This window comes from Trachurus japonicus, chromosome 8 (genome assembly GCF_045865225.1).
Source record: "Trachurus japonicus isolate A0001 chromosome 8, Traja_1.0".
Lineage (NCBI taxonomy): Eukaryota > Metazoa > Chordata > Actinopteri > Carangiformes > Carangidae > Trachurus > Trachurus japonicus.
In genome coordinates, this window is record NC_140914.1 from 2919730 (window position 1) to 2944825 (window position 25096).

Consider the following 25096-nt stretch of genomic DNA (forward strand, 5'->3'; position numbering starts at 1 on the left):
AGGTGAATGGGGTCTAGGCCAATGCGCTTGTGCCTCCCAGAACTGTGGGGGAGCTCCAGAGAGGGTAAAAAAAGAGAAACCAGTGAAGGAGCGAGCTATTTCCGGCCGACTTGCATAGTCCTGCTTTAATGTGAGGCAGTTAACCTGTTTGACTGTTTGTCCCTTACAGGACACTGTAATACACAGATTTACCAGCTGCTTAGGCGCCACGTTGTTTTAGTCTTTGCCCAACAAGTAAACACTATTTTTGTATTATGATCAATGAATTAACGTATATTTGATATTACCTTTGCTTTTTACACTTTTACACTTACTTTTACTTTACTTTACTTGTGTGTCCAACCCTCCTGTAACTATGTAAATGTACGTATTCTGTTATTTACTGGTCCTTTGTCTTTATGGACTTTTTTATGTTAATTGTTGTATTGTTTTGGGGACTATGGATGTAATTTAGCACATAAATCTGTTGTATTTACAGTGAGTATTCTGGTACTCACTGTCCATTAATATGCATTGTCCCGACTAAATAAACTAATAAAGTAAGGTAAGTAAATATTTACCTTTGCTTTTTACACTTTCACACTTAGGCTATGTAAATTCAAAGTCTCGCTATATCGTATTATTGTCTTTTTTGCTCTAATGTGAGTCTAAAAGTCGGGTCTGGTCTCCATCTATTACATGTGAATATCATTTGCAACCTTGGCTAACGGCATATTGTAATAAATTTTAAAAAACAAATCAAATCTCATGGTTGTTGTGATTTCATCAGTCTGGTTTTGTTGTTTAATCAATCCCTTACAGAAAACCCATATGAACTTTAACATGTGATTCTTCACATGTGAAAAATTTTGCACATGGGAAACATGTGGTTTTAGACATGTGGTCTATAGATATACATACTGACAGTATATGTATAATATATCTATGCTCCACTACCTACGGTCCTTGTGTGTTCACGGTCCGGCCTCACCTCGTTTCAGAGACCGACTGACTGACCGAGCAGCGGCTGCACAGAACTCGCCAAACGTCCCAAGTCTCGCGAGAAGAAGCGGCGCAGTGCGAGAAGAACGGGGGTCCAGGCAAGACATAGCAATATTCATATTTAGCAGCAGCAGCAACAACAACAACAACCTTTACGGGGGAAATAAGAAATGATAGTTCCGTTATGAAGGTGTGGTGTAAATGTTTTCCAGCTGCGCCCAGAGACGAAATGATGAATGTAAAGTGTAACCATTCTTGACAAAGAGGAGGAATACATAAGTGTTACCTAGTTTGCTGTCTCCTTGCTGAAAGCCAGTGGTTCAGTATCTCTCTGGGCTTGGCTCGTCATCCAGTACTGGAACATCTTCTCTCTCTGGAAACTGTTGAAATCTTCACAAATCTCTGGATCACTCTAGGTCGGCTCCACGATCTCAGCAGGGTGGCATTTTGAAAAGTATTCACTCTGGGACCTGAGACAAGGTCAAGATACAATTACTTGATGCTAAGTTGTGAGCAATTTGACATTTTAACTACATTTCAATTGCAGGTGAAATACATAAGGAAGATCTCAAAAAAGCCGGCCACCTTTAAATATACGGTTAAACTCTAATGAATTACAAAGACTATGAATCTTCAGATCATCATTTAACTTTTCTTAGCTACAGAAATACCAGCATTAACAGTAAATATTTGATATGAACCCGTGTTAACCCACAGCCAGCTGCAGTACTTTACACAAAGTATTTCAGAACACATTGAATAACAGTTTCTTTTACACAGCATGTAGTCAGAAAATGTCTGCTGCTCAGTAGTATTTACTAAGATATTCTCACTCACGGCTTCAAAGCCATTAACACTGTTAGGCTAACCCAATAGGATTTAACTTGAAGTAATTAGCATCACAGTGAGCGGATTGTATTAACACTAGCATGGACCGATGGAGTTTACAACGGCAACAATTATTTCATTTCATTTCAAACCTTTATTTATTCAGGGAAGCCAATTGAGAGCAAGCTCTCTTTTACAATGACGCCCTGATCACAAATATAGAACAACGCACACAACAGCAACACCAATCAATACACACAACAGCGACACCAACGAAGTATCAAGCATAAAAGCAAAAAAAATAAGACACAAGACACACACACACACACACACACACACACACACACACACACACACACACACACACACACACACACACACACACACACACACACAGGTAACCTAATGTGGTTACAGCTCCTCCATATCAGTGCTTATAGAAAGATGATCATGTGTCTGTCTGATCAGCTCTGTCTTGACCTTAAGATCGTGGGTTTGATTCCCATGTTGACAGAGATGGCACAACCCGCAGTAGCTCCCGTGGCCCATTCAAAATTTCCTGAGAGGAAATTTTCTAGTTTATTCTTTATTATGGGGGCGGGACTAGATAATTCTGCGTTCGATTGCACTCGGAACTCGGAAAGATCCGACCTCCAACTCGGAAAAATGCAATAGAACGGCCCTTGAAGTCGGAACTCCGACTCGGGAACTCGGGTTGGATTCAAGCAGCCCGACTCGGTCGGAATTACGTCACAGCAATATGGCGTCGCACACCGCGAGAGGTATTTATTTATTTAGGCTATTTATTTTCCAACCTAGAAGGGAGAAGTTGTGGAAAAGGGAATATAGCCTAGTTCCATGCGTACTGCAGCAAGAGTTGAATCTGCACAGCTCGCTGTGACACATGCAGGATTCCCCTCTCTGGTGCGTTCAAGACAGTGTGTTGCAGAAGTGGCGTTTCTATTTCTCTCTCTCCCCCAAGCAGCTAATGTTCTTCCCCAGCAGTACTTTTTGATGCTCGAAAGATATGAGCTTACTGTGGCCAGCCATGTTTTCCGAGGTTGCGCAATGAAACGCATTTACCTCGGAAGTCGGAATTTCCGACCGGGATCTTTCCGAGTTCCGAGTGCAATCGAACGCAGCATAAGCTTTTGCTTCTCCCACTTTCCCTTTCGGCCATGTGTATTGTATTATTTTAACTAAGATGAAGTGTGATGATGATGATTTAATTGACATGCCCGTAATAAACAAATAAATATATACAGGTGTATCTCAATAAATTAGAATACCATAGAAAATTTTATTTATGTCAGTAATTCAATTCAAAAAGTGAAGCTAACACACCTAGATCCATTATACACAGAATTAAACATTGCATGTCTTTATTTATTTAATTGTATTGATTATGGCTAACATTTAATGAACACTTAAATTTCAGTCTCTAACAAAATTAGAATATTACAAAAGACCAGTTAAAAAAAGCATTTTTAATACAGAAATATTGTCCTTGTAAAAAGTTAGTCCATCTGCACTCAATACTTGGTTGTGGTTATTTGACTTGAACTACTGTAAATAGACTTTTCCATGATATTCTGATTTATTGAGATGCAGCTGTAGTTTCCAGTTTCAAACTGAATGTTCACTAATCAATCAGATATTTCTGTAGACATGAGATCGTATAGTGGCAGTTTCAGTTGGATCCACAGCAGATGAACTTTAAACACACAGAACAAAGCCACAACACAAACACATGTATGCTAATGAGATGAGATCGTTAAATCCTCGTCTCACCGTGAACAAAGAAAAACAACACACAGTCACACACACTTTAAACATGGCCGCCACCTCATCACTCAGTGTGTGTGTGTGATATTCATGGTAAGTAAGGACTTTAAGAGCATATTATCTACAAATAACGGAGAGAGTTTCACCGTGTGTCTCGGCTCTTCCAGCAGCAGCGACGTTTTGGCGCGTTTTGGGGGGTGCACCGCTAATTAACGCCCCACCTGCAACAACAGCTGGAACCAGGAACCATCGTTCTCTGAACCAAACTGCTGCAGCAACAACAGTTTAGCTGGTTAACATATTTACCACTGGTCTGAATAATATGTGGAGTGGGTTTTAGTTTTAGCTGAAGTTCACATAGATAATATCAACTTAAAAACACATTAAATCTAAATACTGACTCCGCTAATACACACCATGGTTTATGGAGATAACCAAGGAACAGGAGCATTAGCAAAGAAGCTGTGAGTCGACAGAGATGTGAGCAGGTTGATGTTAAAGATCATTTTCTGAGGTTGACTGAAAAAGGAAAAATAAAGTTTGTGAAGTTTGTGTTTGGAGAGTCACAGATAAGATTAGGTTACATGATGTAAGTTTAAGGTAGAAAATCTTATAGTGTTCTGTGTTAAAGTAGTTAACAATGTGAGAGCAAGTGGGGTGTTCATATGTGTGTTAAATGTGCTCTTAAATTATTATTATTATTATTAACAACTTTATTTCAAACCAGAAATGACAAAGGCAGACATGAGATCACTTACATTCAGAAATCATTCAAAATCATAATAGTCAAAAAAAAAAAGAGAGAAAAAATAAAGCTGATGAGAAATGCTTTACCTGTGACATAGGCTTACGTCATAGAAAATAAATGTGTCAATAAAAGTTTCTCTTTCTGTCAAACTGTAGCACGTAGCCTACGGTTGGTATGTTGGGTATTTTTTAGTTTAGTTTAGGAAGTTTTTAAATGTAGAGGCTTGCTGTGCTGTGACTCCCTCAGGTGAGCTGGCTGCCTGGCTCCGCCCCAGACTGAGGTGTGGATATGAGACAGGTGAGGAGGAGGAGCGAGAGAAAGTGAAAGTATTTAGTTCAGACGCCATTTTAAGAAGAAGAAGGAGTAAGAGCTGCAGCAGGTGAGTGTTAAAACAACATTATTATTATTATTCACCGTTAAGTCTCAGTCCCTGTGAAGTGTGAAGGGAAGAAGAGTCAGAGTAGTTTTACACTAGTCCGCCATTGTTGTTGTTGTAGTTTCTACGTCCAGCGGTGTTGCCCAGGTTACAGGTTAGAGAGGTGACAGGTGAGGCTATGACGTCATCGTTTCACTAAAGATAAGTTTAGTTTTTTCTGAGGCGGCGTTTGGAGATTTACCCACTGTTTTTTTTTTTTTTTAAGAAATTGTTTTAGGACAAAGCGCCAACATGAGAAATAAAAACTGTTAAGATACTGTATTCTCTCTCTGTGTATGTGAGTGCGTGTGCGTGCGTGCGTGTGAGTCAGTGTTAACAGGCAGCTAAGGGAAACAGAACAAAGACAGCTGATCTCTCTGAATCCTCTGTTTATTTCACTTTTTAACGTGAAAACTGTGTTTGACCTTCAGAATAAAAGTTTAACACGGACCCAGAGAAGATAAAGATAAAGATAAAGTTTATTATTATTATTAATATTTATTGCAGACACAATAAGTGGTCCATATCAAAAATAACAAACATGATAAAACAGATTTAAGAAAGAGAGAGAGAAAGAGAGACAGACACAGAGAGAGAATCAATTATCAACTCTCCACATAGTTCATTAGCAGCCTGTCCCACCAGTGTTTTCTAAGCATGGATGAATACCTATAGCTTATTTATAGTTTATGGTTTGTGATGACTTTTATTGGATTTGTGCAAAATACAAAAAGGAACATGAGACCTAGGTTCTGATAAAAAAAACACACATGACACAAAACTAAACCTGTTCTGATGAAAACAGTTCTATTGTTTTAAAGATTCATTATCTTTTCTGGAGAAGTGTTACAGTTTTACACTCAACACAAAATGAAACACAGCCTTCACATGAAGAGGTGAAATGATTCAGAGTTCAGCTGTTGAATTTAATCATACCACCCTCTATTGATCAAGACAGAAAAATAATTTTACATCACTTATTGTACCTTAGGAACTCTCAAGTAACTTTTTTGATTTTCCCGGTTTGACCGTTTTGAACAGCCATAGACAGCGCAGACCGTAGGCATTTTCCCATTGTTTTCCTGCGGGAAAAACACTTCCTGCCCTCCATCTGCAGTCGTGACGTTCCACGTGACGTCATCTGAAAACCACCTATAAGGAGATCCTGACCACCATATTAGGAGGTAGGTGCATCCTGCTCACCTGCGGCCATGACGCAAACGAGGAAAGAGGGAGAGAGAGAAAAAAAGAGAGATCGCGGATCGAAGTCATTTTGGGTGAAGTGGAGTCCAGAAAAAATATTTAATTCTCTTCTGTTAGTGGTGGTGTGACTGGGACAGGTCAAAGGCTGGAGGGAAGAAACAGATTTAGTGAATTAAAGCAGAAGTAAGTGGTCCGGTCGTTTTCGCTAATGCTGCGTTCCAGGCAGGCTTTTGAAATCGTAAATTACAGCTTCAAGTCACAACTTACGACTTTGTAGCGTTCCAGGCAACCCACTCGTGTTTCTCCGACCTGTTTTACCGGTGAAAGTCACTATAACGGCCACTCGTAACTTCTGACCCGTGAACTCGTACCAGATCGAACTGGTACCACTTCACGGTCGGAAAAATACGAGTTTCCTTGAACGCACCATAACAGTCCTCGTCCCTACGTCACCACATTCACGGCGTTCCTTGGCTGCACACACAGCCCTGCATGCCGTTCTCTCTCCTCATTGGATAAAAACTGTAGGATACGATAAAAGTTTTCTCTTCGGCTCAGAGCAGAGCAGAGTGACTGACAGACCCGTGTTTCAGTCCAAACACTCTATGTAAGTGATTGCTGTCGGAAGATATAACTATTTAAGACTTATATTAACACAAATATATCACTTACTTCTGCTTTAAGTAGGCCTATCCTTGGTTGATTAAAGAACCGTTTAAGAAGTAAAGCCAGAATAGTTCGATATGAAACATGAAAAAAATAAATAAATACACACAACTCTTCACAGCCTCAGCTGTAGAGGAGCATGGTTGTATCAACACATGAAGTTATATAGGCAGGTTATATTGTTACAGAAGCACCAGCCGTCTCTCACAGCTCCATCCAAACCGGTGCTGACTGCGCTGCTGCGCAGGGTGAAGTGTGCGCCCACCGAGTGTATACTGTAGCAACACAAAAAAGTTTTTTCCGGTTTTATATCAGATTATTATCATCATTAGATGGAGCCTTGACGTGTTTGTGCGTGTCGGATACCTAAAACGTCTCTCTCTCCAAATATTTCTAATTGTTTGTCATGTTTAAATTACGTGTTTCAAAGGCGTCAGCGTATTTTGAACATGAGAGAGAGTAATACAGATTAAAATTGTAATTTTCAACAGTGACAAGCAGTATTTATTTGCATTCCTACATTTACACAAGCGCTACACACAGTCCGGAGCAGGTGTAGATTTTGTGAGTAGCTACGAAAAAATCAGCACTACTAAAAGATTGATGAATGCGGAAATCCACGTAAATTTGCGCTGCTCAGGGTTTACACACAAATCCGTGCTGCTCACGTTTCATGAATGAGACCCTGTGTGTGCAGCCAAGGGACGCCGTGAATGTGGCGACGCAGGGACGAGGACTGTTATGGTGCGTTCAGGGCAACTCGTAACTCGTGTTTTTCCGACCTGTGAAGTCGTAACAGTTTGATCTGGTACGAGTTCACGGGTCAGAAGTTACGAGTGGCCGTTATAGTGACTTTCACAGGTAAAACAGGTCGGAGAAACACGAGTGGGTTGCCTGGAACGCTACAAAGTCGTAAGTTGTGACTTGAAGCTGTAATTTACGGTTTCAAAAGCCTGCCTGGAACGCAGCATTAGCCAAAACGACCGGATCGCTTACTTCTGCTTTAACGTGAGACTTTTTTTATAACCAAATAGAAACTCCTTGTTGTCCCTTTAACGCAACAGCCCTAATATTATACACACACAAAAATAACATTTTCTTAAATTCTGTGTGTATAGTATAGTGTGAAAGAAAAAAAAATGAAATGTGGAGACTAAAACAAGAAGGAAAACAAACAATCAAAGAAAACCAAAAAGTACAACTGCATAAATGCAATGCCACAAATAGGCTTTTTTTTTTTTTCTAAACTAAAACTCACTGCCTCATCAACTGATCACTCCGACCACTCACTGCTATGGATTATTTTTATTCACTTTTTTTGTCTTGTTTTTTTGTTTTTTACTGTTGCCATTCCGACGGCCCGCCGGCGGGCCGTCGGGGGGGTTTTAAACAGGGAGGTGTCATAGAGGATGTCACCAGTCACTTGAAATAGTCATGCCACATATCGTTGGAAAGCTAAAACTCTTGTGATTAAAGATATGCCGACCATTCCTAAATATAATCATCACAGCAACACTCGAATCAGACTATAAACATGCTAACAAAGTTCGTAAAAAGCCGATATAACTCACGATTTGTGTCAGGGCAGGCTCAGGATCACAGGGTTTCCCCACAAACTTGGTGTCGTTACATTCAGAAAAGTCCAGTAAATCCAATCCAGTAAAGTATTTAGTCCAAAACACACGGTTGTACCGGTAGATAACCTCATCCCGCTGCTGCATCTTATGAAATTACGCATTGTATATCCAGTAAATCCGTTTATTTCTCCTCATAAGTCCGGCGTTTACATGAAAACAATGTTTATTTCACTTTACAAAATGGCGCTGCCCTCTGACCTTTCGATTGACAGCTCACTCGACCAATCACAAGCTCCCTCTCCCCGGCTGCCGCCTGCAATAGCGAATGAGTGGCTGTGTCTCATGAGGAACATCCCCTCCGACAGCGCTGAATGGCTTCAGCCAATAGAAACCGATCCCGATGACAACTGTAGCATTGAATAGCCAATGAAATTACGAAACGAACGATGTGCTGCATTCACTGTCCCTGGGAAAAGGCAGCACCGCCATTTTCATGCGTAACTTTGCAAAAGCTGCACTTTGGCGCATGTATTGTTTGTCAATGGCAACTTTAGGAAAACGCCTAGATATACACTTAGAAAAACATGTGTAAAATACTCATTTTTAGCAGGATTGTTATCAAATTTGAACTGGGGCCAGGTAAGGCTTCATGCTGTAGTCCCATTGTGTTTTCCAGCTAAAATTCTCAGCTACACTCATCTTCAGGCATCTGATTGCAACAAAAAAATTCAGGCGAGAATAAAAACATTCTAATTCAGTGTGCTCCCACTTAGATTACTCAATGATAGTAGCACTTATAGTGATTATTTCAGTTTGGGGAAAAACTTCAGAGTGATACCTTTCAAAAGAGACCAAGCCCATCCATATTCTCCAAACAGTTCAAGAACAGCATTCAATTTACTTTGGGTACGCCTTGGATAGGCGAATATTACAGAATTTATAGGAGTGACAAGGGGTTTTAACACTATGTGGTAGCATGTCTTACAACGACCTTTAATGAACCTTATGTAAGTTATATAGGCTACTCATAAGCCAAGAGCTGAAGTAGGGAAGTAGCCTCGGCTGTTCAGAGTAGAAGTTTCCTGTAAACACACAGAGGGAGGAGTTAGAGAAAGTGAAAGTATTTAGTTCAGACGCCATTTTAAAATGAGAGGAGTAAGAATGAGCTACCTGTCCAGGTCCAGCTGATCTCCGCGGCGGAGTGTTTTTCTTTTTTTCCCCAGTCACCGGGACCTGTCAGCGGGAGATCGGGCCGGTGTTTCACATCCCTCCATCAGCCGAACCATGCCAGCGGTGCTGATGGTCATAAAGTCGCGTTCGCAGCAGTAATATGCCTGTGATTTCTCCTCAGTCACTTGTGTTTAGTAAACTGCAGGAGCATTTCATGAGATCGCTGGTTTTCCTGACGTGGTCGGTGACACGTGCGTCTGCAGCCTCCATCCACCGGGATGACGCTTATCAATCACAAAAACTATCAATCTATCACTGTCCAGATATTTAATGTTGCCGCCCTCTCCCTGTTCAACGCGGTAACGCCAGTAAAGTCCCTCTTCTTGGCCGTCTTCCGTGTCTCCCTGTCGTAAAAGGGGCAGGGCGACGCCTCTAAAGCAGGAATATATCGGGGCGTGACATTTAAATGACGCTCGTTTTCAGCCGCCGGACTTATCACCACCACGCCGGTTCTACCCCGAAATCAGCAGCGTACACACTTTTAGTAAATCACACGTGACACTTGGCGTACACTGATATTTACACCAGAATCTACACCCGATCCTGCGCAAGTTTGATAAATGAGGGCCACTGAGACTAAAGGGGGGGGGGCTACTTCCTGTTGTATCAGCCAGTTGTGACGAACTGAATAAACACAGACCAGAAGGAGAAGTTCATTACACCGTGTATTCTGTTAATGTGTGTGTGTGTTCAGCTCAGTTTCTGGTTTCCCTCTCAGACTGACTGAAGTCCTGAAGATGAGTGTTAATGTGGAGGAAGAGGAGGACAGACCAGAGTCTCCAGGATCCATCTGTCTGTCTCTGAAGAGTGACCGGTCCAATGAACATCCTCCAGACTTCAGTCTTGGACCTGGACACTCAGACTCACAGTGAGAAACTTGCACATTCACCACCACGCTATGAAATAATCATGTAACATTCGGAGGGTTTACATGAGACTTTCTTCTTTCTGATTGAATTCATCCCAAACAAGTCTTTCGGGTTAACTGTTTACATGAGATATCTGATCTGGTGTTTACCCGATGCCACTGCATTTATTCACCACGGATGTTTTACAGCCATGAAACAACATTAAGCTCCACATTAAACATCAACACACACTGTAGTTTATTTAGGCTCCGTCCTGCTGTCAATTTTGACAAGCCTAGGCTCCAAATGTTTATTTTGTTTTTTTCTCAGACCAATCAACCAATGAAATTGGTTCATAAACTATTCGATTTTTTTTTTTAATTGAACGACTATTTGTAAATAAGACCAGTTTTACTTGTGATAAAAGGTGATAAATGATGATGTGCAGTGTATCTGTAATGAAAGGTGAATTTTTCAGACTATCTTTCTCTTATGAAAAATGAAAATGAAACGTCTGTAGCTCATTTTTGATCTAAAAAGAATCGTGAGAAAATCGTAATCTTGAACAAAAAATCGTGAATCGAATCGAATCGTGAGTTGAGTGAATCGTTACATCCCTACTCCTGACCAATCATTCTCTTGGAAAATGACATCACCGTAGTGGGACAGTGAGCGCACGACACAGCTCGATCAGCTGACAGAGGTTTGTCAGTCCCCCCCCCCCCCCACACACACACACAGAGGGATCGAGATAGATAGGCATAAAACGCATCTCTCTTAGAGATGTTCATCTAAAAACTAAAAGTACGGAGGTCTGATCCTCTCATGATCAGCGCTCCGAGTTTTTTTCTTTTTTTCTTTTTTTTTACATCAGTGTATGTGCAATGTTCACACACCTAACTCTCTGCATCAAATACACACCACAAAATTAAATGTGAGCAACGGGCCAGTTTAGAGGAATATAATGTATTCCTATAATATAATATAATGTGATTCCTACAGAGCAGTGATTTTATTTAATTTTAATCCCATGAACTGCATTGTCACAGTCAGTAATTCTCTGTAGCACTTTCTGCACTTTGCTGTAGCGACTGTGTTTCTTTCAATTCTTCATGTTGCTGCAGAATTATGATCTGCTCCTCGTTAGTGAAACACTCCGCTCTGCTGCTGCAGCTGCTGTCAGACCTGTCCATGTCTGTGATTGGTCAGATGACGCTAACTCCGCCCTTTCATGTGAACGCGCTCTGGGAAACCCTGGGTTGACTTACCGAGTTGATAACCACCGTCGTGTGACCGCTTAGCGCGATCGCGATTGTCCAGTTAAGTGAAGCCGGATAACTGAAAGATACCCTGAGTATGTTGAACCTGCTTCGTAGTATAGGCCCCTGGTCTTCATTCAGCTCGTCTCTCTACACTTGTCTTCCTCTATCTTCTCTCTCTCTGCTCCTCTGCTTCCTGAAGCTCCGCCCCCTTGAGGTGGTTAACCAATCAGAGCTCAGATGTGGAGCTGTGACATGTTGTTGATCCAGAAATGTCTTGACAGAGAGAAGAGGAGTGGTGTCTCTGACTTCCTGAAGGATCATGGACAAGGACCCAGAACCAGAGGTGAGCTGCAGACAGCCAATCAGAGCAGCTGTGGACAAAGTGAGACTGAACATCTGTCTGCTGATGTGGTCATTAGTGAAACCAGGACCTGTTGTTTTCTCCAGAGTCATTGTTCCATCACAGCACTGACATTTAAGATGATGATTCAAACCTTCTCTTTGTTGTCTGTAGTTTTTCTGTAGCTGATGAAAATAATCTGATCAGATTGTCAGACTCTCTGTCTTCAGTCTGACTCTGTCTCTTCTCTCTCAGCAGATCGTGGTCTGCAGGAGGTTTTAGATCAACATAAGATCAGTCTGAGGAGCAGATGTGAACGAGTGACTGAAGGAACTGAGGGAACAGGAAGTGGAACAGGAAGTGGAACCCTCCTCAACAGGATCTACACTGAGCTCTACATCACAGAGGGACAGAGTGAAGAGGTTAATACCCAACATGAGGTGAGACAGCTGGAGACAACGTCCAAGAAGAAGACCCTCCATGACACTACAATCAAGTGCAACGACATCTTTAAAGACTTACCTGTCCAACAGAGAGAGGACGTCTCTACGGTCTCACCTGTTCGAGAGGACGTCTCTACGGTCTCACCCGTCCATCAGAGTGAGGACGTCTCTACGGTCTCACCTGTCCAACAGAGAGAGGACGTCTCTACGGTCTCACCTGTTCGAGAGGACGTCTCTACGGTCTCACCTGTCCAACAGAGAGAGGACGTCTCTACGGTCTCACCTGTCCAACGGAGAGAGGACGTCTCAATGGTCTCACCTGTCCAACGGAGAGAGGATGTCTCTACAGTCTCCCCTGTCCAACAGAGACCCATCAGAGTGGTTCTGACCAACGGCGTCGCTGGCGTTGGAAAAACCTTCTCGGTGCAGAAGTTCACTCTGGACTGGGCCGAGGGCTTGGAGAACCAAGATGTCAGTCTGCTGGTTCTGCTTTCGTTCAGGGAGCTGAACCTGATCAGAGATCAGCGGTTGAGTCTTCTCAGGCTGCTCCATGTTTTCCATCCAACATTACAGAAGGTCACAGCAGAGCAGCTGGCTGTCTGTAAACTTCTCTTCATCTTTGACGGCCTGGATGAAAGCCGACTGTCACTGGACTTCAACAACAGGGAGGTTGTGTCTGATGTCACACAGACGTCATCAGTCAACGTGCTGCTGACAAACCTCATCCAGGGGAATCTGCTTCCCTCGGCTCTGGTCTGGATCACCTCCAGACCTGCGGCAGCCAATCAGATCCCTCCTACATGTGTCGACAGGGTAACAGAGGTCCGAGGCTTCACTGACGCCCAGATGGAGGAGTACTTCAGGAGGAGGTCCAGTGATGAAGATCTGTCCAGAAGAATCATCTCACACATCCAGACGTCCAGGACCCTCCACATCATGTGTCAAGTCCCAGTCTTCTGCTGGATCAGTGCTACAGTTCTGGAGCACATGTTGACCACAGACCAGAGAGGAGAGCTGCCCAAGACCACGACTGACCTGTTCTCACACTTCCTGCTGGTCCAGACAAAGAGGAAGAAGAACAAGTACGGTGAAGGACATGAGACGAGTCCACAGGAGCTGACGGGGGCCGACAGGGAAGTTCTTCTGAAGCTGGGGAGGCTGGCGTTTGAACAGCTGGAGGAAGGAAACATCATGTTCTACCAAGAAGACCTGGAGCAGTGTGGTCTGGATGTCACAGAGGCCTTGGTGAACTCAGGACTCTGTACTGAAATCTTCAAAAGAGAGAGTGTGATCTTCCAGAAAACAGTCTACTGCTTTGTTCATCTGAGTGTTCAGGAGTTTCTGGCTGCAGTCTACATGCTCCACTGTTTCACCAACAGCAACACACTGGTCCTCACGAAGTTCCTGGGAGAACAACATTTAACCCTGGATGATTTCCTGGGAGAACAAGCCAAGGAACATGATAACAGTGACTTGTCTTCAGAAGGAGAAGAAGAAAAAGAAGAAAAGGAAGAAGAAGTAGAAGAAGAAGAAGAAGAAGAAGACTTGTTCCACCGTTTCACCAACAGGAACACACAGGTCCTCAAGAAGTTCCTGGGAAAACAATGTGTTAATTTAACCCTGGATGACTTCCTGCAGAGAGCCATGCAGAAATCCCTCAGTAGTAGAAACGGTCACCTGGACCTGTTTGTTCGCTTCCTTCATGGCCTCTCTCTGGAGTCCAACCAGAGGCTGTTAGGAGGTCTGCTGGGTCAGACAGACAACAGTCCAGAAACCATCCAGAGAACCATCAACAACCTCAAGGAGATGGAGGCTGAGGACAGTTATTACAGGGATGACAGTGATGAAATCTCTCCTGACAGAAGCATCAACATCTTCCACTGTCTGACGGAGATGAAGGACCAGTCAGTTCATCAGGAGATCCAACAGTTCCTGGAGTCAGAGAACAGATCAGAGGAGGAACTCTCTGAGATCCAGTGTTCAGCTCTGGCCTACATGCTGCAGATGTCAGAGCAGGTTCTGGACGAGTTGGACCTGAAGAAGTACAAGACATCATCACCATGGGGACGACTGAGACTGATCCCAGCTGTGAGGAACTGCAGGAAGGCTGAGTGAGTCCAGACATGATCAATGACACACACACACACACACACACACACACACACACACACACACACACACACACACACACACACACACACACACAGATGATGAGGATTATTGTTTCATGACCAACACAAAGAGAGAAGATGAACTGAACCAGAGTGTGAAGAGCACATGTTGATCACATGATGACATGTTGTGTGTGTTTAGTGCAAATTGTCTGATTTTACTCTCACACATTTTGTTTCTTCTCCAATCACAGACTTGTTGGTTGTGACCTCTCAGAGCTTCACTGTGAAGTCGTTGCCTCAGCTCTGAAGTCCAGCCCCTCCCACCTGAGACACCTGGACCTGAGTGACAACGACCTGGATGATTCATCAGTGAAGCGTCTGTGTGCTGGACTGGAGAGTCCAAACTGTAGACTGGAGACTCTGAGGTGAGTTCACTGACTGGAGCTGTTGTAGTTGTTTGAAGCTTGAAGAGAGAAAGCAGTTGAGATGAGTCCAGAGAGAAGAAGGTGAGAGCAGTCGTAGTGTTTGTGATTCAGAGCAGCAGAGAACGAGCTCAGCTCCTACAACTGTTGTTTTCAACTCAGACACTTGTTGTTGAAGCAACGTGCAGCACTGATCTGAGAGCAGATGTTGAGTTGTGGTCAGAAACACAGCAGCTGGTGGATGTTGTGGAGCTGACAGAACCATGGGAGGAAGCATGAGAGGAAGCAGCTGAGATCCACAGAGCTGGCAGCAGAGGCAGAGGAGGCTGGAAAGCTGCGCTCCAGTGGAGGCTGGCTGTAGGGAGCTGTTGGCAGCTAAAGTCTGCTCCCTGGTAGCTCAACTGGCTGGGAGAGGCTGGAGTGTGAAGCAGGAAGTGAAGAGCACGGCACACACTGCAGCCACTTCCTGTCAATGACTGTGAATGCTGAGAATCAAGGTGAGACAGGTGAGAGCAGAGCTGCTAGTGTTGGTCTGGTTGCTGCTGACATGAAGCAGCTGCAGAGGCTCAGCTGGTTTGTTTGGAGGCTCACCAAGATGGGCTGAAGGTTGTTGCTTCATGTGGCGGCTCAGGCTCAGAGTGTTGACTCAGTGCTTGGCTGAGGGCAGGAGTCAGAAGCAGCTCAAAGTGACAGCTGAGCTTCTTGAACGTGGGCTTGTGTGAGCTGTTGAACACAGTCAGTGTGTTAGCAGAGCAGAGCAGCAGCACAGAAGCTGAGTGATGAGCTGCTGTGGACGGGCTCGCCACCAACAACCTGCTTCACACACTTTCAAAACGCCCACGGAGAAAAGCTGACCACGTCGTTCTGAAGATTGTCACAACTTGATGTTGCTGTCAAACAGCCCTGAACTCTGGAGCCGTGTTTGTCGGCCATTGAGGCGGTGTATCGCTAAGCACACGTGCACTATGACGCACACTGTATGAGTGCAGATGAGCTGTTGGAGTGAGAAGAAGCTCAGTGACAGAGTCTCTGAGAAATGTGGCTGCTCAACATGAGTCTGTATGGATGGAGCCACAGGTGGAGCTGACAGGTGAAGAGGCGGAGTCACTGCGTCTGTGTTGAAGCAGCAGCAGCTTCTCATGAATATTAATGAGCTGTTTTCTCTCTGTCACTGTTTAACCTGCTTCCTGTTGCTTCAGCTGTTGGACTTTGATTTTCTAAACTTGTTCTTTCTGAAGCTTCTTCAGCTCTGAACAGATGATGAGACACTGAACGCTGTCAACAAGGAGCTTTGTCCTCAACTCACTGCTTTTATTCTTCATTCAGATTGAACAGCTGCAGTTTGTCAGAGATCAGCTGTTCTTCTCTGGTCTCAACTCTGAAGTCCAACCCCTCCCACCTGAGACAACTGGACCTGAGCTCCAACAAGCTGCAGGATTCAGGAGTGAAGGATCTGAGTGGTTTTCTGGAAAGTCCAGACTGTAGACTGGAGACTCTGGGGTCAGTTCACTGACTGTTGTATCTGATCCACCTACAGTGGATTAAAGTGAACTTGTAAAAATATACTTTCTTCTGAAAACATTAAATTAAAATAGATTATTTTCTGTGTTTCTATATTTAGATTTTAATGCATCTTGAGCAGGACTTGTCCTAAAAACAAAAAACTCTTCTTCTAAATAATCTGTGACCAATGATGTAAAATGAGTCCAGAAACACAGAGTTGTATTAATTCCTCATTTGAGTCCAGATTTATTTTCCTGTTTATTCAGATTTTTATCAAAAATCAAAGTTACACCACTTGACACTGGGTTTCATCACGTCATTGACCCCTGTGCTGTTAGTTGTTTATTGATTTAACCCTGATACAAGTTGATCAATAAAGTTATTGATACGGTTGACCTCAAATAGTCGACGATTCAACGATTCGATTCAGAGAGCTCTGATTGGACGATCAACCTCATTGTCGAATCATTGCAAAATGTGGTTATGAAGAAAAGATTGTACCATTGTGAATATATAGGGGAGCTTCCTGCTGCTGAACATCTGGTTTTACATAGAATTTATCTGTTTTCTTATAAAATAGTAGAGATGGCTTAGATACAAACATCACAGTGAGTGATCGAGCACAGCGGACCTGTCTCTCTCTCTGTCTCTTTCTCTGAATTCAGAACGTTTTTTTTTACAATATTAAACTAAGGGACGCGTTCTCTGTCTATCGTGCAGCACCTACACACACACACACGCACACACAACCACACACACACTGCAACAACAACACCAACATCACCATGGTGCTGTGACCATAGGCGGCCTTACCTATGTTTCAACTGTTTCAATTGAAACGGCCCCCAGCTGCCAGCCACCAAGTGAAAGACAGCACAATAATTCATCACCTAGGTTTCACCTTAACACACACACACACACACACACACACACACACACACACACACAGGCCTACATCCACCACACACACAAACAGCTCTGTCCACCGTGCGGTCACACACTCGACCCCTGATCCGCTCTACAACCACTGATGCTCGTATGCGCCCAGTTGCGTAACCTGATGATTGACGTCTGTCAATCACTTTCCTCCTCTTTTCTTTTTTTCCTCGGGTTAAAATGCCTCCAAACAGGCGATCTATGAGTACGTAACTAACTAACTTAACAGAGAAATAAAACACAGCGAGAGCACAACTAAAATGTGATATTATTGGCAGCTTATTTACAGATTTTAATAATGGAGGAGACAGCTGTCTGTCTGCTGCTCCAGCACCGCAGCACCTGTAGACGTCTGTCTGTCTGTCTGTCCGCATGTCTCGTCCTTTCCTTGTCCGTGGTCGTGGTGCTGAAATAACGCGGAGCACTTTGCTCTCTTTACTTTTGTTGCCAATTTGAATTCAGAATATTATTATAAAGCCTGTAGTTTTTGATTGTGTTAAGATTCCTGTTCATGTTTTTTTTTTTTTGATGAAAACCAACTTCAGTCCTCGTTTTTCCTGCTAAGTCCTGGTTTCTTGCCCTGGTAGTGATTTTAACACTTAATGTGTTGTGCGTACCTGGGATGCATGGATAGTGCGTTTACTGCGTCCTTTCAGGGTTTAAAGCATCAGCGACACATGGGCACATAGCTGGCAAATAATTTTATGTTTAACAGGGTAGGGCCTCATATGAAATATTGAAACGGGCCCCCAGATGTCTAAGGCTGCCACTGGCTGTGACCCTTGACCCCTGACCCGTCTGAACCAGCACTGATGCTCATATCTTGTCCTCACAACGAGACTCCACGTTTTCATTCTCCACACACACTCGTTAATTCACAGCACACACTCGTACTCGTCATCGCTGCACCGTCCCTGAAAGAGAGATGATGATGTCATACATGCAGCCTAATGAGTGAGATCAGAAAAAGGACGGATGGAGAATGTCCTATTATCTGATGCCAACTGAAGAATTAGTTTATCCCCTTGTCACTCCTATAAATTCTGTAATATTCGCCTATCCAAGGCGTACCCAAAGTAAATTGAATGCTGTTCTTGAACTGTTTGGAGAATATGGATGGGCTTGGTCTCTTTTGAAAGGTATCACTCTGAAGTTTTTCCCCAAACTGAAATAATCACTATAAGTGCTACTATCATTGAGTAATCTAAGTGGGAGCACACTGAATTAGAATGTTTTTATTCTCGCCTGAATTTTTTTGTTGCAATCAGATGCCTGAAGATGAGTGTAGCTGAGAATTTTAGCTGGAAAACACAATGGGACTACAGCATGAAGCCTTACCTGGCCCCAGTTCAAATTTGATAACAATCCTGCTAAAAATGAGTATTTTACACATGTTTTTCTAAGTGTATATCTAGGCGTTTTCCTAAAGTTGCCATTGACAAACAATACATGCACCAAAGTGCAGCTTTTGCAAAGTTACGCATGAAGATGGCAGTGCTGCCTTTTCCCAGGGACAGTGAATGCAGCACATCGTTCGTTTCGTAATTTCATTGGCTATTCAATGCTACAGTTGTCATCGGGATCGGTTTCTATTGGCTGAAGCCATTCAGCGCTGTCGGAGGGGATGTTCCTCATGAGACACAGCCACTCATTCGCTATTGCAGGCGGCAGCCGGGGAGAGGGAGCTTGTGATTGGTCGAGTGAGCTGTCAATCGAAAGGTCAGAGGGCAGCGCCATTTTGTAAAGTGAAATAAACATTGTTTTCATGTAAACGCCGGACTTATGAGGAGAAATAAACGGATTTACTGGATATACAATGCGTAATTTCATAAGATGCAGCAGCGGGATGAGGTTATCTACCGGTACAACCGTGTGTTTTGGACTAAATACTTTACTGGATTGGATTTACTGGACTTTTCTGAATGTAACGACACCAAGTTTGTGGGGAAACCCTGTGATCCTGAGCCTGCCCTGACACAAATCGTGAGTTATATCGGCTTTTTACGAACTTTGTTAGCATGTTTATAGTCTGATTCGAGTGTTGCTGTGATGATTATATTTAGGAATGGTCGGCATATCTTTAATCACAAGAGTTTTAGCTTTCCAACGATATGTGGCATGACTATTTCAAGTGACTGGTGACATCCTCTATGACACCTCCCTGATTAAAACCCCCTGATTAAAAAACAGCTGAATAACTCCGACGGCCCGCCGGCGGGCCGTCGGAGTTATTCAGCTGTTTTAACTATTTTCTCCAGAAAAAGACGTGAATGAGATCATGAATTAATGAAGAAAAAACAACATGTTTCTATATGGGCAAAATCTGACCAATCAGATTCAACTATGAAAATCCTTAGTGGAGGACACGCCTAGTTATTAATAAAAATAATAATAACAGAGAATCATCACCAATCATCAATGAATTAATCTTCTTCTTTTATTCTTTATTCAGATTGAGGAGCTGCAGGTTGTCAGAGATCAGCTGTTCTTCTCTGGTCTCAACTCTAAAGTCCAACCCCTCCCACCTGAGACACCTGAGACACCTTGACCTGACTGGAAACAACCTGCAGGATTCAGTAGTGAAGGATCTGAGTGGTTTTCTGGAGAGTCCAGACTGTAGACTGGAGACTCTGAGGTCAGTTCACTGACTGTGGATTAAAGTGAACTTATAAAAATATACTTTCTTCTTAAAACATTGAATTAAAATAGATTATTTTCTGTGTTTCTATATTTAGATTTAATGCATCTTGAGCAGGACATGTCCTAGAAACAAAAAACTCTTCTTCTAAATAATCTGTGACAAATGATGTAAAATGAGTCCAGAAACACAGAGTTGTATTAACTCATTGAGTGCCGCGCTCCTTTCCAAAGTTTTAGTGTACCGGCAATTTAGACCATTTTTGACTTTTTATGTAGAGCCATAGTGTATTCTATATTATTGCCACCAACACATACTGTAGCTCATTTGAAAGGTGAAACTTTATGCTTCAAATAGCCACAAACCGTTTGTTTCTACGTGCCTCCGTTCCTGAGAAAAGTCAAGCTAAACATGGCTGGGTTTCACCAAAATCCCTGCTTTTTTTCTAGAAAAGGAGATAGAGCGTCTTTTATGAAAGGTGCTCTGTTTGTGCCTGTCGCTCTTCTGACACTCACATTTCTGGATCAAAGGGCTCGTGTAAGATAAATATATACAACAAATGTTGTTCTATTCACAAAACCACCATCGGGGGCGGGGGGGGGCGCCACTAAACAACAATAACACAGACGCACCGTGCCGTGTCACAGCCTCTCGCCGCGGAACGTGAGGCTCTGCCGGCCACAGCGGCTCGCGAACACCGGTCCAGCCGGTGGTCGCGGTCCTTCTGTGGTACGGGTCGGTGATGCCGGTCTGCTTTGGCCCAGAGACCATCAGATTTTACCGCGGGAGGACCTTGGGGAGGACACGGTGTTGCTCCAGATGAAGACCGGGCGGGACTGTCGGCTGAGAGCTTCCTGTTTCGGCTCCGAGCTGCTGGAGCCTCGCGGGTGAGAGCAGAGCAGCTGCTGCATCCACATGCAGAACTCCGTTTGCAGAAGCTGAGTTATGATAAAAACTTCCAGATCATGAGCTGTCATGAGACTTTGATCGTCATCTATTTCAGTTCTGCTCGTCGTAGAGTCCCCAAATTTACATATAATGTGTATTAAAGTGTCTATTTTCATAATTTTTTTTAAAAAAGCAAAAAACGTGAAATCTCGTTTTTGGCACTCAACGCATGGGAACGAAAAACGAGAAATTACGTGGTTGGCACTCAATGAGTTAATTCCTCATTTGAGTCCAGATTTATTTTCCTCTTTATTCAGATTTTTATCAGAAATCAAAGTTACATCACTTGACACTGGGTTTCATCACGTCATTGACCCCTGTGCTGTTAGTTTATTGATTTAACCCTGATACCAGTTGATCAATAAAGTTATTGATAATAATAATAAGAGAGAAGAATAAAAATACAAAGTTAGTGACATGAAATGGTACAAATATAAATCTGTCTAAAAGAATCAGAATCTCTAAATCAGAGAGTTGTAGTCAGTGTTTAGTCCAACAGGTATTGATCAGATATTGATTGTATATTGACAGACTGAGCTGAGGTCAGCAGCAGCTGATGAATCTGTGCTGACATGTGGATGATGTGTGTAGAAGGCCACATGATGAAGATCCACAAGAACACAAGGACAAAGTCCCTCTATTGATTATTGATCAGGACACGTCTGATTATTGATCAGTTATCAATTAATTAATCTTCTTTTATTCTTTATTCAGATTGGTGAGCTGCAGTTTGTCAGAGATCAGCTGTTCTTCTCTGGTCTCAGCTCTGAAGTCCAACCCCTCCCACCTGAAACACCTAGACCTGAGTGACAACAACAACCTGCAGGATTCAGGAGTGAAGGATCTGAGTGGTTTTCTGGAGAGTCCAGACTGTAGACTGGAGACTCTGAGGTCAGTTCACTGACTGTTACTGTTGTAGATCTTAGATCTTTGATCCACAACTGAACCTGATTGATCTTCAATCAGAACTTGAATCATTGACTTTGATTGAATTGATTAATGACATTTGAAATAGTGGTTGTTGAATATTTGCAGTTGTTGTTGTGTGAGAATGATTCTTCAGTTTCAGCTCATTTCACTCAGTGGTCATGAATAATGTCTGTTCACTTCAGTTCAACCTTCACACACACTCGTATTTCTCTCAGTCAGACGACTCATGTTTTCTAGAAACTCTGAAGAAAATGTCCAGTATCAGCTCATCAACTCACTTCATCTCTATCACAACAATGTGCACAAGATCCTCACAACTCATGTTTGGACAAAGACACTGAAATTCACCTGTTGAAGAAAAAACTGTTTTTTTCTGATCATCAATGAATTAATCTTCTTCTTTTATTCTTTATTCAGATTGCAGGGCTGCAGTTTGTCAGAGATCAGCTGTTCTTCTCTGGTGTCAGCTCTGAAGTCCAACCCCTCCCACCTGAGAAAACTGGACCTGAGAGGAAACAACCTGAAGTCTTCAGACGTGAAGGATCTGGATGATCTAGTGAAGAGTCCAGACTGTAGACTGGAGACTGTGAGGTCAGTAGGGGGGCGGAGTCAGTCTGTGCTGCTTTCAGCACTATTGGACTAAAGTCAGTGAGACAATAACAGAGACAACAGTCAGCCAATCAGAGCAGAGAGAGACAACAGTTAGCCAATCAGAGCAGAGAGAGACAACAGTCAGCCAATCAGAGCAGAGAGAGAGAGAGACAACAGTCAGCCAATCAGAGCAGAGAGACAACAGTCAGCCAACCAGAGCAGAGAGAGAGAGACAACAGTCAGCCAATCAGAGCAGAGAGAGACAACAGTCAGCCGACCAGAGCAGAGAGAGACAACAGTCAGCCAATCAGAGCAGAGAGAGAGACAACATTCAGCCAACCAGAGCAGAGAGAGACAACAGTCAGCCAATCAGAGCAGAGAGAGACAACAGTCAGCCAATCAGAGCAGAGAGAGACAACAGTCAGCCAATTAGAGCAGAGAGAGACGATCACTCATCCATCACCTCTGCTTCTCTTCTCAGCTGGATGCCTTCTCTCCTTCGGTTCTGAACCCCCTGAACTGATCTGAGAGCAGCTCCACTGTCTCACACAGAGTCCAGTCCACCATCCTCCCTGTGTGTTCTGGGGCCTCATTTATCAAAGAGGGTGTAAAACTGCTACTAAATGTTTGCGTACGGCGAAAAGACGAAAATGGCGTACACCCAAAATATTTACACCTTTTTCAGATCAATCAAACTGTGCGTACGCACAACTCTCCGCAATAAATCACACCGGACCCAAGAATAGTGCACACGTGAACACACCTCTTACTCCGCCCCCGGAACGCCTATATACAACTATATATGGTCAGCACGTGCATATTTAATTAGCCATGTGCGCTCTGTGGAGCAGCAACAAAGTGACAACAAAGTGACAACGAGGCGGGCGGAGGACGGGGGAAAGAAGCGGAACTTCTCCGAAAGCGAGATACACGGCGATATTGGGCAATAAATCAGTCAGAAAAATGATCTTGCATTTTATTAAGCTACAATAAAAACAAAAACCTCCCAAATCTCAACAAAAGGGAGCAGAAAGAAGAATAATCGTATGTAATCTGCCCTTTTATCCCAGAAAATCTTTTTTTTTTTTTTTTTCCTAGATGTTAAAACAATGTAGCCTAAAGCAGGACGATAGTTACCATTACTTTGCACGCCTTTCCACTACACAGTTACAGCTCTACTGGACTCGGTTTAGGTCATTTTCCATTACAGCTGAGTCCTTCATAGTTCCTCCTCAGAGCCGCGTTGTCTCACTCTTTATTCTCTCCTCTCGTCAGCTCCAAACACACGTGCACCTCGTTAACTCAGGTGACAGATTAATAACAGTCTAGGCTGCAGATCAGTGTGCGCTGCTGCCGATGTGTTTTTAAACTTGGATGGTTTGATCCTTGTCGGACGTCACACATAGCCTAATCAAAAAAGCAAAATCCTCAATCCGCTCTGTTTATCAATTAACATAAAGCCTAGTGTTATTATAGAGCGGGTTGGATTGCCAGCATCAACGGTCCACCACTACCACAATTACTTAAAAAAATCCTACTGTGCTCTTCTAAATGTACTCCGCGCTCCTCTCTCACTCTCACACTGCAGTTCTCTGACTCAGCAACGGTGTCCCGTCAGGTTTTGGCTTGATAGATCCCAAATTTGGCGGAGAAAAGTGCGTACGCACAAAACGGGGGAAAAAGGGTGTAAAAAAAGGTGTATCCACAATGATAAATGAGGCCCCTGGACCGGACAGAGATCATCACTGTCTCTGGACTCATCTGAGTCTCTCTCTGCTCCACCTCCTCCTCTTCCTCCTCCTCCTCCTCCTGTTTTCTTCTTCATTCATTCTGATTAATCAGCTCCATCTTGTGGTGTGGTGAAGAACTGCAGCTCATTTCCACATTATTCAGTGTTCCTTTACCATGATGGAGGTTCAGATCAGGTTGATACGACGACACTTAACATATTAATGTGAGGCAGTTAACCTGTTTGACTGTTTGTCCCTTACAGGACACTGTAATACACAGATTTACCAGCTGCTTAGGGCGCCACGTTGTTTTAGTCTTTGCCCAACAAGTAAACACAGTTTGTTTTTGTATTATGATCAATGAATTAACGTATATTTGATATTACCTTTGCTTTTTACACTTTGAAACTTACTTTTACTTTACTTTACTTTACTTGTGTGTCCAACCCTCCTGTAACTATGTAAATGTACTTATTCTGTCATTTACTGGTCCTTTGTCTTTATGGACTTTTTTATGTTAATTGTTGTATGACTATGGATGTAATTTAGCACATGTGCTAAATCTGTTGTATTTACAGTGGGTATCACTGTCCATTAATATGCATTGTCCCGACTAAATAAACTAATAAAGTAAGGTAAGTAAATATTTACCTTCGCTTTTTACACTTTCACACTTAGGCTATGTAAATTCAAAGTCTTGCTATATCTTATTATTGTCTTTTTTGCTCTAATGTGAGTCTAAAAGTCAGGTCTGGTCTCCATCTATTACATGTGAATATCATTTTCAACATTGGCTGACGGCATATTGTAATAAATTTTAAAAAACAAATCAAATCTCATGGTTGTTGTGATTTCATCAGTCTGGTTTTGTTGTTTAATCAGTCCCTTACAGAAAACCCACATGAACTTTAACATGTGATTCTTCACATGTGAAAAATTTTGCACATGGGAAATGTGG

General features: G+C 43.0%; 2 protein-coding genes across 2 annotated transcripts in view; both read left to right on the plus strand.

Moving 5' to 3' along the window:
* LOC146982330 (uncharacterized) overlaps positions 1-25096 on the plus strand; it is a 420172-nt gene that overhangs the window by 111493 nt on the left and 283583 nt on the right. Inside the window, exons 7-8 of the mRNA XM_085785572.1 lie at positions 16189-16362; positions 21602-21778. Of these exons, the coding sequence (XP_085641698.1) occupies positions 16189-16362; positions 21602-21778 (351 nt within the window). The remainder of the gene's footprint in view (positions 1-16188; positions 16363-21601; positions 21779-25096) is intronic.
* Positions 12636-14747, plus strand: LOC146982333 (protein NLRC3-like). The gene is made up of 2 exons (XM_085785505.1): positions 12636-13794; positions 14692-14747. The coding sequence occupies exons 1-2, from the start codon at positions 12636-12638 to the stop codon at positions 14745-14747; spliced, it is 1215 nt and encodes a 404-aa protein (XP_085641631.1).